Source organism: Rutilus rutilus (assembly GCF_951802725.1).
Source record: "Rutilus rutilus genome assembly, chromosome: 2".
In the NCBI taxonomy this organism is placed as follows: domain Eukaryota; kingdom Metazoa; phylum Chordata; class Actinopteri; order Cypriniformes; family Leuciscidae; genus Rutilus; species Rutilus rutilus.
In genome coordinates, this window is record NC_140210.1 from 47,735,181 (window position 1) to 47,748,593 (window position 13,413).

A 13,413-nucleotide genomic window follows, 5' to 3' on the forward strand; every position below is an offset into this window, starting at 1 on the left:
GCGTGAGGTCCAACAATATTATAACAATCAGTTAGAAAATTTTAACAAACATGAACATGAAAAATGAATCCACCGTGACACACAGAGATATCAAAAATCAGCACATGAATCTCAACAAGGGTGACAATATATATATATATATATTTTTTAGATAAACAGATTAATTCATAACATCACTGAAAAGCTACTAAATGTCACAAAAAAAAAAAAAAACAGCAAAAAATAAAAGCACATATTTAGAATTAAAATAATAGGACAATTCAGCTGCATAATTTATTCATGTTGCAATGCATGCTGGGAGTTTTGTACAATGATGGTACCCAGCATGCATTGCAGCAAGGTACTTTAGATTGTCACCATTGTTGAGATTCATACGTTGATTATTGATGTCTGTGTTTGTTATCGAACGGTAATTTTTCGTGCTCATGTTTGTTAAAATCTTCTAATTGATTGTTATAATATTGCTGGACCTCACGCTGCAGTAACACAGGGTTTGTAATGAGAATATATTATTGGTACAACACAATTGTTAGATTCAAATTACCTCAGTGAAACAGGTTACTTAATGATGATTATAAAACCATCAACAGGTAACCATCATCACCTGAACTCGTTTCTCTTTAACTTTCTTTGCTGCTGCAAATGTGTTTGACAAACACACTATCACAGCAGCCAAAATAGATAAAAGATATAATACGAGTTAAGAGTCCAACTAATGGAAACACTATTCACTGTTATGGTGACTTCAAATGAAACACATTAGAGTTAAACCTCTGTTAATTCTCAATAAAAACTTCTGTAGACTTCTGACAGAAATAAAGTCAGTCTGGTTAGTAATAAGTGAAGCTGGTAATGCTGTTTGTGGAGTTGTTTAATCCTCCTCTGCTGAGATCTTCACAGATTTAATGTCTTCTTTTCTCTTCAGTTGATTTCATCTGAGGCTGTGTCTGAAGTCAGTTGTAGTTCTTGTGTTTCTGCTCGTCTCTTTTTTCTGGTCTCTTCTTTCTTTCAGTGATTCTTTTTGTTAACAGGCTGAGATGACTTCATATTTAACCCTCTGGGGTCTGAGGTGTTTTTGGGGTCCTTGAGATGTTCTGACATGCCCTGACATTTGTGCTTTTTTCAGTTGCTTATAAACATAGTAATGGCAAAAAAAAATTACACACTATTTAGCACAAACAGGGCTACCATAATATGTGAGCAACAAGAATGTACATGTCTGCATTTTTGAGAGAATAATGTTTATGCGTGGTTATTGAAAAAACTAAAAACTAAAGTTTCTGAAATAAGACCACAAAACACACACTAAATATGTGCCAATAAGACTTTTGTCTAATGGATGTCATCACCTAGTGTTTTTTCTTCAAAATTATGTGAAAATCACCCTGCCTAATCCTTCACATAACACAATACATTGATTTGAATTTTGCAAAGCACTTTCTGTTTGGAAAGGCAATATTCGAGTGGGCGTCACAGATCATGCATATGTAGTGGTTCACACCTGAGGACCGCATACTTAATGAGCCATTCATTCAGGTGAGTCACTGAGCCACAAGAATGCAAGAGCAACAGTTGGAAGCATCTCAATTCTTTTTTATTTTTCCACATATTGTGCTTGCAATTTGGCCTATAATAGCCAAGGAAAACATGTAATTGTGCAGTTAATTCTCATACTGTATTTTCAGTTTTGGAATATTTATCTTCTCCCCAAATTTGTCACTAATAAAACACAATAAAAATTATTTAAAGAAAAGGCTTATATTTACCTTTTAATAGTTTGTTTACATCTACCTTGTAAATATTTAAATAAACAACAATTCAAGTGTAATCTTTCTTTGTACAAACTAAAGTATACATTTTATCATACATATTTCAAAGTTAAGGATTTGATTGATTATTTGATTATTTTTGACAAAAAAATTGGCAAATAAAAGCTTATTTGAGGTGGCAGATATTTTACTGTAAAAATGTATAATCTATCCAAAACTAATCAACCAAATGTTGTCTTTCATATGTCTGTAACATAGGTCTTTCATTTTTATTATAAGGAATATAAATGCTAAAATGCTAAAAGGAATATAAACGAGAAAACACAGCCCCTCACAGGTTTGCGCCGTGGATTCCCGCGAGTCAGACGCGGATACTGTGTTTGTTTTAGGCTCGCGCAGTCTTCACTCGGACGCACGCTTCAATCCGTTGTGGAGACTCTCTTTTCGTTCCAGTGAAATTACAAAACAAAATACACACACACACATGTCTCTGCCTGATATACAACCACTGATAAACATAATCTGATTTGACAAAAAAAAAAAAACACTATATGAGTGCGGATTCGAACTCAGAACCTCTGACATGCTAGGCAAATGTTCTACCACTAGACCACTTGAGTTCACGTATTTACTCACGTGAAAACTCGGTGTTTACTCGGCGTGATCAATTCGCTCTTGAACATGCTGCCGTTCGTCTGAGTTACAATCTTCCTCTGAGGAAAAGCCAAGGTGAGTTATTCCTCGCTGTCCAGAATCATCTGAAGAGCGTCTTTACCGGAGAAACGTGCCATCCTCTCTAAACGCGATGAACTATCAGTGAATCTGATCTGATGAAACTTCGTGTTTTCAAGGCATTGATCGGGGGGCGGGTGCGAAGCATAGATCACCTAAACTATTTACCATGTCAATAGCGCCGGGGCGGGGCGGCCTCAGTTCATTATAGAGATAATTAGGCAGAAGGAAAAAACGGTACCTCTCCTTGCTTTCAAACGGATTACATGAGTTGAAAACATTTGTTTTTTTTATTAATTACTTCATTTAAAAGAAGAGATTTCAAGGACTACACGGACAGAGAGAAGGCAGAACTCGCTCCGTGATTATTTTTCTTAATTTGGCGAAAAGCACAACACTTTGTTTTTATTGTGAGTATACAGAAAAATAATACACATTTAACAGAATCGATTGATGTATGAAACTCCTATGGAAAATCAAAGTCAACAGAGTATTTATGAGTTTCTTTTACACTGATAAAAAAAAAGCGAGCTGGTATCGCCGGCGATACCGCCGACCTCAGGGGGTTAATATACACAGATTTTGTGGCTCAGATAAGGTCCAGTTCTGGTTTATTTCTTTGCTCTTGGCTGACATGTGGCATTGCTATGGCCTGCTTGTGGCCCAGATTTGGCAAACAGGAGTGGCCCACCCAAGTGCCGTAATTCCACGCTGCATGTGGGCCAGATCATCTTTCCATGTGTGCCAGATGTGGGCCGGATCTGGGCCGACACAATGTTGCTATGTGGGTAGTAGCTTTTCAGTGATGTTATGAATTAATCTGTTTATCTAAAAAAATATATATATATTGTCACCCTTGTTGAGATTCATGTGCTGATTTTTGATATCTCTGTGTGTCACGGTGGATTCATTATTCATGTTCATGTTTGTTAAAATCTTCTAACTGATTGTTATAATATTGTTGGACCTCACGCTGCAGTAACACAGGGTTTGTGATGAGAATATATTATTGGTACAACACAGTTGTTAGATTCAAATTACCTCAGTGAATCAGTCTATTTCATGATGATTATAAAACCATCAACAGGTAACCATCATCACCTAATCTCATTTCACTTTAGCTTTCTTTGCTGCTGCAAATGTGTTTGACAAACACACTGTCACAGCGGCCAAAAAAGACAAAAGATATAATAAGAGTTAAGAGCCCAACTAATGGAAACACTAATCACTGTTATGGTGACTTAAAATGAATCACATTAGAGTTAAACACCTGTTAATTCTCAATAAAAACTTTTGTAGACGTCTGACAGAAATAAAGTCAGTCTGGTTAGTAATAAGTGAAGCTGGTAATGCTGTTTGTGGAGTTGTTTAATGAAGTTGGAGCCTGACATCAAATGTTTAGACGTCAACCTAATTTTCATTTTCAACTAAAATGTTCAAATCCAATAACATTTATAGCTGGGGTGACCTCATATTGTGGCCATAAAATGAGCACACAGCGAGTGCGCTGTGAGGTTACACTTTTAGCTCACTGTGAACTCACATTGTGGTCATATGGAGAGATCACTGTGAGATCAACGTGTTGACTGGGTTCAGTTGTTGCCTACTGATTAATAATCCTAGTAAAAAGGGCTAGATTTGTTGATTTGTTATAAAACGCATGCTTTTTTTTTTGTTTGTTTTTTTGATATTCTGTTTATTTGTGCTTTATTCCAGGGTGGCGTAAAGGGCAGAGATGCCGATGCCTCTCTGACGGCCTTTGTTGTGATTGCCATGCAAGAGGGCAGAGAGATCTGTGCTGGATCAGTTGGTGTAAGTACAGCTCTTCCACATTTTTGTTCATTAAAACATTACATTCTAGATTAACAGTTGATTTTTTTTTTCTCTTGGGTTTAACCTCTTCCACTGTTTCCTACTCTTCCTCTTGATTTAAACATTGCACACACTTTTATAGAGTCTGCATGAAAGTACCAGGAGGGGTGTTGCATTCTTAGAAGGTCGACTTCCACAACTGACCAATCCTTACGCTGTTGCATTGACTTCTTACGCCATGGCCAATGCTGACAAACTCAATAAAGAGATCTTGATGAATCATTCCACCATAGGAGAAGGTCAGTCACACCAACAAGTCATCAAAATGTGTTGTGCTTCATATAACATGGAACAATAAAATAAACTAGAGTGGAAATTTCTAAAGAATTACGTAAGTTTTGTGGTGTTATGATAGCTGCTCGTCTGTATCAATAACAGCAATGGAATGACATACCCCATATCAACTAGCTTGTCAAGCCTTTTTCCATTTTTTTCCATCTTCGCAATATTGCTCATATATGACCCTCACTAAATTTCAAAGAAGCTGAAACTGTTGTTCATGCTTTTATAACATCGCACCTGGACTATTGTAACTCTTTGTTTTATGGCCTACCCAATAAAGCCCTTAATCGCTTGCAGCCAGAGTTGTATAGTCCAGGGGTCAGAAAGTAAAAGTCCTGCCATGTGTTTATTCCACCCATGAACTCAGTCAGCTGATTTCACTAATTAGTTCTCTCTCCTGTCTGAATTAGCAAATCCAGGTGATTGGAACAAAATACTGAGGAGGACTTTTACTTTCTGAACCTGGACTTTACACCTCTGCATAGCAATGCCACATGTCAGCCAAGAGCAAAGAAATAAACCAGAACTGGACCTTATCGTAGCCAAAAAAATCTGTGTATATTAAATATGGAGTCATTTCAGCCACAGCCTCAGATGAAATCAAATGAAGACAAGAGACATTAAATCTGTGAAGATCTCAGCAGAGGAGGATTAAACAACTCCACAAACAGCATTACCAGCTTCACTTATTACTAACCAGACTGACTTTATTTCTGTCACGTCTACATATAACTACATAGTGTAACCTTGCTGTCTATCTGCAGTGCAGTGTATCCAAAAAAGGGGTCACATTACATTCTAACATTGCAACATTACAATCTAAAAACAAAATAATGCTTTTTAAAGAAGTAGTTAAATTTACTAAACTTAAAATAAAAAAATAAAAATAAAAACAAAAACAAAGCTAATATAAAAATACACATGTAGGTTTGAAATTCTCTAGCACATTTATGTTCACCAACAACAACAAATATTCAACAACAAATATTTTAGCTAAATATATTTATAATTTAGTGCTAATGAATATTTTAGTCAGAATAATTGCGCTGCTATTCTATTGCTCTTCGTCTGTTCGGCGCATGCACGCGGCGGCGCTCTTTCACAGAAGTTTAGCTTGCAGAAAGCTCGTTCACTCATGACAGGAAACTGGAAATATTGACATTCTAACATTTATAGATGGAGAATATGTCCGTGAAATGTAAGTTATGTACTGAGGAAATGATTGGATGTCACTTCAGCTTATGGCTAAATATTATTAGAGGTATATTTGTTTCCACCAATCGCTGCACAAGTGAAGTTTACGTATAATGATGACGAAAGCACGTTAGTGCGAGCCCTCCCGGAACCCATAGAGAATGCATTGCAGTGCCTGCAGTTCGAAAAAAATAATCTTTGAATGTAAGTCTATGGGAAGACTCTGGGCGATTCTCAGCCAGAGTGAAATCGCCCAAAAAGAGGCGGGACTCCAGAGAACGTGACTTGGCGCTGATTGGACTATATCCAGAGGCAGAACAACAGTGAGTGACTGCTAGCGTAACTCTGTGGTTGAATGATATTGTGATTGAAAAAGTCCCTTTCACTCTTTGGTGGTGGTGGTGCGTCGCCCGATCGCCCTAATGAAGAAACCGCCGCTGATCATTACCTTCAACACTGCTTCTGTGTTCATTTAACACTCATATTTTAACACTATGACAGATTTCCCTTCACACTCCAGCTTCATCTCTACACTTGTTCTATTCCTGTTTTGTGATTGAAACAGCCGGTAGGTCCTGGACTGTCGCTGGACAGCATCATCACTCAGTGGAAGCGACGGCCTATGCTGTGCTGGCACTTGTGAAGGACAAAGACAAAGACAAAGACAAAGACAAAGACAAAGACTTTGATAAAGCAGGAGAGGCAGTGCTCTGGCTGGGCAAACAACAGTCCCATAATGGTGGTTATGGCACCACACAGGTACACTAACATCTCATCATTTCACTGTAACTTGAGTTGACAATAGCAGTAGCTTGAGCTTAATAAAAACAGGAACATCTGTAAAAACTTCATAGGATGAAATTTAAATATTCTGACTGACTGAGTTAAGACTCTGCTTATTAAAAAAATGAGAGCAAGGCAGCAGCACCACCGGCTCTATAACCACCGGCTGTCTCAGCAACACAGAGCTACTGGACCTGGTTGAGCACCGTGACTGAAGACTCTTTATCATATATTGCCAAAAATAGCAGTAACGACTATTCTTACAAACACATAAAAATGGGGTTCTTGCAGCTTGAATGAGAACAGCAGCACAGCCCATGTGTTTTCATAGAAAGGATATAATGATGGTGGCAGTGTCTGCATTATATAGCAGTACTGCAACTATTCTCTCCACGGAAGCTTTGCGTTTAAAGAGCTAATAAAATATTACGACTCAGATCAATTTGTGTCTAATTATTTACTTATGTGGCAAGTAGCCGTGTAATAAGCGGGATAATGTACATCCAGCCAGTGATTCTCTCAAAATAACCCCCTTCAGGCTGATGGAAGACCTCATCACCCTGTTGGCACCCAACAACTGGCTGGATGTACATTATCCCTTACTTATTACATGGCTTGGTTGAATTCTTATGTAGAATGCGGTCTGTTATTTCTTGATAACAGACTGCTGCTAAGTATAACACACTGTTGCCATGAAAAACAGAACGTTGCTATGGACGCAGGATTCTAACCGTAGAGACGGAACAGACTATTTTCTTTAGCGGAAGCAATACAATCGTTTTTAAATCAATAAACTCCTTTTTAAATCAATATTTTGTGTCAAATTATTGATTTATTTGGTAGGTAGCCATGTAATAAGCGGGATAATGTAGAGCGAGGCGGTTGTTATAGCGAATACAACCCCTTCAGGCTGATTCAAGATCCGCTTCGCGTCGGGGTCCTGATCAGCCTGTCGGGGTTGTATTCGCTATAACAACCGCCTCGCTCTACATTATCCCTTACTTACAGTTTTGGTCAGAATTAATGGCACCCCTGGTAAATATGATACCATGGTCGCCCAGTAAATTTTTTTATATATATATATATATAAATCAATATAATTAGTAGTAAATTAAATATTTTAAACACTAATATAAAAAGAAAAGAATAATTCATTGACTTGGGTATATAATAGGCCTCACGCATGAACTGTCATTCAGACTGACTATCAGAGATATTAAAATACATAATCCTCTGAGTTTTATGATGTAGGCCTTGTGTTTTTGTGTTTTATTTATTTCATTAATATTGAGTATCAATTGATGGCAAACAAAATGGTGTGTTATTTTCTCTGCTAACTAAACTTTCAAAAGCAAAGTCATTGTGCTCTGTGCTGTCCAGCTTTTCCACACAGATTTTGAGAGGTGGCCACACTGTTAACCCTTACTGTAAAAAAGGCCAAATTCTGACAATATCTTTCCATTTTCCATTAAAACAGTAATATACTGAATAAAACAAAAATAGCCTACAGGAATATACTGTGAATTAACAGTGCTCAAAGTCGACACTCAGAGGCTGTTTTCACAATCACACCCTATACCCTCATTCACTATTCCCTACATTAGTTCACTAATATAGACCACTTGACAGAGTGAATGAAAAGAAGAGGACAGGACAGAGAAACAAGAACAGAAAAAAGAGAAACACAAGAACAGAGGTGGAAAGTCCAGGTTCAGAAAGTAAAAGTCCTCCTCTGTATTTTGTTTCAATCACCTGGATTTGCTAATTCAGCAGGAGAGAGAACTAATTAGTGAAATCAGCTGCACAGCAAAAACTCCAGTGTTTTGATGGTTGCAATCTATCTGGGACCCTAATCAAACACACCTGAACCAGCTAATCAATGTCTTCAGGATTATTAGAAAGCTACAGACAGGACAGTTTATTAGGGTTGGAGCTAAACTCTGCAGGACAGTGGCCCTCCAGGACAGCATTTGCCCATTCCTGTCCTAGAGTTTCTTCTAATGAGCTGATGAGTTGAATCAGGTGTGTTTGATTAGGGAGACAAAGAAAATGTGCAGTGTTGGGGGTCCTTCAGGAGCAGGGTTGGGAAACACTGTTCTAGAAGAAAAATGTCATACTCACCAGAGCGCTACAGGGGAGCGCCGGCTGAGCGGCATCCTCTGATAAAGGCCAACGGCGAGCTGTAGATGGCTAAGACAACGTAGCTGTCTTAAGGAGAAAGATTGCAAGGGAATGACGTTCAGCGGCGCCTATAGTGAACGAGTCCATCCTTATTTCATGCAGTTGAATGCCATTGGCCAGTGTGCTGGCATGATTCTAAAAGGTTTTAGGATTTCTCTGAGAAGGAGAGTTGAGTGAATTGAGTGAGTTGAGTAAACCGAACTCGAAAGGGAACAAACAAAACAAGGCCTACAAATAAATGAAATAACATTATACAGACAGGTAATATTTAATGGTATTAGATCAGGGATGGGCAACTTCGGTCCTGGAGGGCCACTGTCCTACAGAGTTTAGATTCAACCCTAATCAAACACACCTGAACAAGCTAATCAAGGTCCTCAGGATTACTAGAAAATTACAGGCAGGTGATTTTTTCAGGGTTGGAGCTAAACTCTGTAGGACAGTGGGCCTCCAGGACCGAAGTTGCCCATCCCTGTATTAGATGATTTCTTAAAAACACTTTCAATAAAAAATTTGCATGTTGTTATGCATGTTTGGGGTTGTCATTGCATTAACACCATTCTGACCAGTGTCGTGTTTTGAGTGCTTTGAAAGAGCAAATCATTTTACGAAGCAATTGATTCAAAGTTTCTAAAAGCTTTGTTTCTTCCATCATTACATTTTAGTCACAGTCCAGAGCTCTGTCTTTGAATGCTGTTCTGCACTTTCCAGGCGACCATCATGGTGTTCCAGGCTGTGGCAGAGTATCGCACGCAGGTGAAGGACCAACAAAACTTCTATCTGGATGTGGAGCTGTCAGTGGCAGGAAGAAGCAAACCTGTCAAATGGACCATTAAAAGAGACAATGTGCATCTTACACGGTCAGATAAGGTGAGGAGAAACTCATCAAGATTGTTCAAATTGTTCCTGCTCAATTTTTCAATAGATTTTAGTTGTATTATTGGAGATTTTTTGTTTGTCATACATCATTTTTAATTGTCTATGTCAAATTAATTGTCTAAGTGTTGTGTTTGGTCAATGAAACCTTCAGGTATCTCTACTATCATGGATTTGATTATTCTGATAATATCTGCGTTCACTCAACAGGTGGAGATCTACAAGGACTTCAATGTGACGGCTAGAGGAACTGGAACAGCCACTCTCTCAGTGAGTGTTCATGAGCGTTTATACAGTCAACAGCAAGATTAAAGGGACTATGTGTAGCTTTTTAGGTATTTTATTATCTAAAATCAATATTTTTATTAATAAATATGCCCTCAATGGTGTACAAATACCTATGCCAATGATCAGACTAATCCTCGTAAACGAAGAATTTATTATCTTTATATACATGGGACGGGTAGGTCCACGGAGGCTTCCATGTAGTTCCGCCATCTTGAAAAACTATAATAGCAGAGAGGGACAAAAAGTATTAGGCCAACGCGTTTCCACAACGCGTTTTCGTTCAGAACCAGCGTCACATGACTGAAGCCAGCAGAAGCGGAGGCGCAGCAGAGCAGTGAGAGGCGCTTGTCACTGCCGCGGCAAGTTTAAAAGGCTGCACTGCACGGTTATTTATACACCGTTCATTCATACATATGCGGAGTCACAGGATGAGTCCTCGTCGTCGAAAAAGTCCAAAATAGACCGTAAAGGGAAACGTGACCGGAGATTACAAAAACAAGGGTTAATGTCGGGATAGCTAATGCAGGAGAAAGCTTTCAAAAGAGACCCTGAAGTTGCCAGCTTTCTTCTCAACAGGTAAGTCAATGTTACGGTCTTAATTACAAGCTTTTTTTTCATTGCTTGGTTGTGTACTTTATTATATAGACAGTAGAACATTTATAGTTAAAAGTTAAACAGGCTCTTTGATGAATAGCAGCTATTGAGTAAAGTAACGTTAGAGAAGGCTCTGATGATGATGATATCTAACAATGCACGTACTTCAAAAAATATAACGAGTAAAGAAGGCATTACTACTAACTACCATAGTTAATGTTTTTCACAGTCAGTAATTCATACTGTAACATTTTTTTTTCCGTTGTTTCAAGTTTCAGTTTGTTTTAAATAACAAACCTGTTCACCCGAAGAAAAACTCGAAGTGCTATTATAAGACATCCTGTCATAGCTTTTTGGTACATAACGGCTACCGCGCATTTGAAAAAGTGAGGCGCTGGAGAGCATTATTCGTTTGAATGCAAAATACAATTTCACCACTAGATGGGAGAAATTCCTACACACAGTCCCTTTAAAGTGTTTGACCATCTAATATGAGACGTGCTGCTCTTTTCAGGTTCTGACGCTGTACTACGCCAGACCTGTTGAGAAGAAGTCTGACTGTACACTCTTTGATCTGACTGTTAAAATGGAAAAAGCCTCTGAAAGTAAGACTGACTGAGTTCAGAGCCTTTCTGTAGCACTTTTCACACTGTGCTTAACCCTGGGTTATCTTCACTCTAAACCGTTTTTAACCCCAGGTAGAGGATTGTTTGACACTTGTAACTAGAACTACAATTACTTCAGAAGTGGGGTTAGAATTAGGGCTGGGCGATTTAAATCGCGATATCGTTATGCGCATCTCGTCAGTAAAGCCGGTTCCTTGATTAGTAGTAAATCGCCTTCACCTGCTTTCAGATGGAGCGGCATTTAGGGCTGAGGAGATAATTAAGTGATTAATTTAGTGATGCTTGAGCATTATTGAAGACACCTGATGTTAACAAGCAGAACCACTGAAGAAGAAAATCACAAATTGTAAGTTACCATTAAGGTGATGGGTGTTTGCTTTAGTTGGGCTCTAGACCATTATAGGTTTACTCTAATATTTACTGTTGTTTGTCTGCTGTTATTGATTTATTACAGTTAAATGAACAAAGTAAAATGTTATCTTATAGCTGCAGTTTAGTGATTCTTCAGCCTATGATAATCAGTACTTTACTTATAATTCAAAATATTTAATAAACATTGTACTGATCAAAAGACATTCAGATAAATTCATTTAAAACACAGACATCAATAATCAGCCTGTGAATCTCAACAATGGTGACAATAATAAAGCATGTTGCAGTGGCTGCCACCAATCACAACTCATTAATGGCTCCCATCATGCATTGCGGTATGAATAAATTATGATCTGAATTGTCTATGTAATTTACTTTTCCTAATTGAATATTCTGCTCCTCACCATTGTTGAGATGCATAGACTGAATCTTGACATCTGTGTGTGCCTGAAAGAACGATTTTTTTTTTTAAGCAACTTTTAAGAAATCCTTTATATTATATAAAAAATTCTGGGCATTTATGCAGATTCACAGTTATGCTGTAACCAACAACATAAATCAAAGTCAGAAAGAAGGATTTTAATGAGTTCAGTGATCAAGTTCAAATGATGATTGTCATAACATAACCAACACCATCAGATCACTTTTTTCTGTGTTCAAACTGGTGATTATAATTCAGAAACAACAGACAAACAAAAACTAAAGTTAATAATATATGGGTCAAGAGCCCAACTAAAGCAACCATTGATCGTCATAACGGTAACTTTCAATTTGAGATTTTCTCCTTCAGTGATTCTGCTTGTTAACATCAGATGTCTTCAATAATGCTCAATCATCACTAAATTAATCACTTAATTATCTCATTAACTTCAACACTATTGAGTGTGGACTCATATACACTCCCAGGAGTGTTAATTTAACACTGGAGTTTTTGCTGTGTACAAAGAGCCGTAGTTAACTGACAAGCTGAGCCATATCGCATTAATTATCGCTGGCGATACGTCCGCGATATTAATGCGATATGGCTCAGCTTGTCAGTTAACTACGGTTCTTTGTAGTAAATGCCGCTCCATCTGAAAGCAGGTGATGGCGATTTACTACTAATCAAGGAACCGGCTTTACTGACGAGATGCGCATAACAATATCACGATTTAAATCGCCCAGCCCTAGTTAGAATTGCTTTTTACACAAGTTATGAAACCTCACACTGCAGTGACAAACTTCTTGCCTTTATAGCCTGAAATGTCCATTTAGAAAAAAACAATTGTAGTATAGTTGGCAATATACAAAATGAAGTCATGTTCTGCATTTGTCAAATCAATGACAATGACACAGCAAATATGCAAATAAGAACATCAACCAAGGGTTTATAAATTTAGGCTACAGTGTGAAACACCAGCGAATGAATACCCAGGATTAATTGTTATCCCCAGGTAAATTATGAGCAGTGTGAAACATGAAACAAGATAACCCAGGATTCTGTTTACCCAGGGTTTTGAATGACCCAGGGTTAACTAGTTCAAGTGTGAAAAGCTTTACTACTTTTTCATTTAAATTACTATAATTCAATTTTAATGTTCCCTTTAGAAGGGGAAGACCTGACCTGAACTAAAACCACCAAATACTTTTGTTTCCCTTTAGCAAAAAAAGGAGCCATTGAAAGTTTCAACTTCATTATGGAATTCTTGTATGTGAACAAATACCCTCATTTATTTTTATGTCAAGAAACCATTTTATTTGTAATTAATCAACATGTGCTCATTTAGGCTGTTTTCACACTTGGTTTGTTTTCTTAAGTTCCCACCCCACATTTTCCCACAGTTGCTGTCCCAGTCAACACGTTG

The 13,413-nt window shown here is 37.8% G+C and overlaps 1 protein-coding gene across 1 annotated transcript in view; it reads left to right on the forward strand.

The window, feature by feature from the left end:
* The window catches only part of LOC311279464 (complement C3-like), a 74,678-nt gene that overhangs the window by 20,717 nt on the left and 40,548 nt on the right, over nt 1-13,413 (forward strand). The window contains exons 15-21 of the mRNA XM_084390988.1: nt 4,218-4,313; nt 4,456-4,612; nt 6,415-6,608; nt 9,525-9,683; nt 9,900-9,959; nt 11,086-11,176; nt 13,211-13,256. Of these exons, the coding sequence (XP_084247114.1) occupies nt 4,218-4,313; nt 4,456-4,612; nt 6,415-6,608; nt 9,525-9,683; nt 9,900-9,959; nt 11,086-11,176; nt 13,211-13,256 (803 nt within the window). The remainder of the gene's footprint in view (nt 1-4,217; nt 4,314-4,455; nt 4,613-6,414; nt 6,609-9,524; nt 9,684-9,899; nt 9,960-11,085; nt 11,177-13,210; nt 13,257-13,413) is intronic.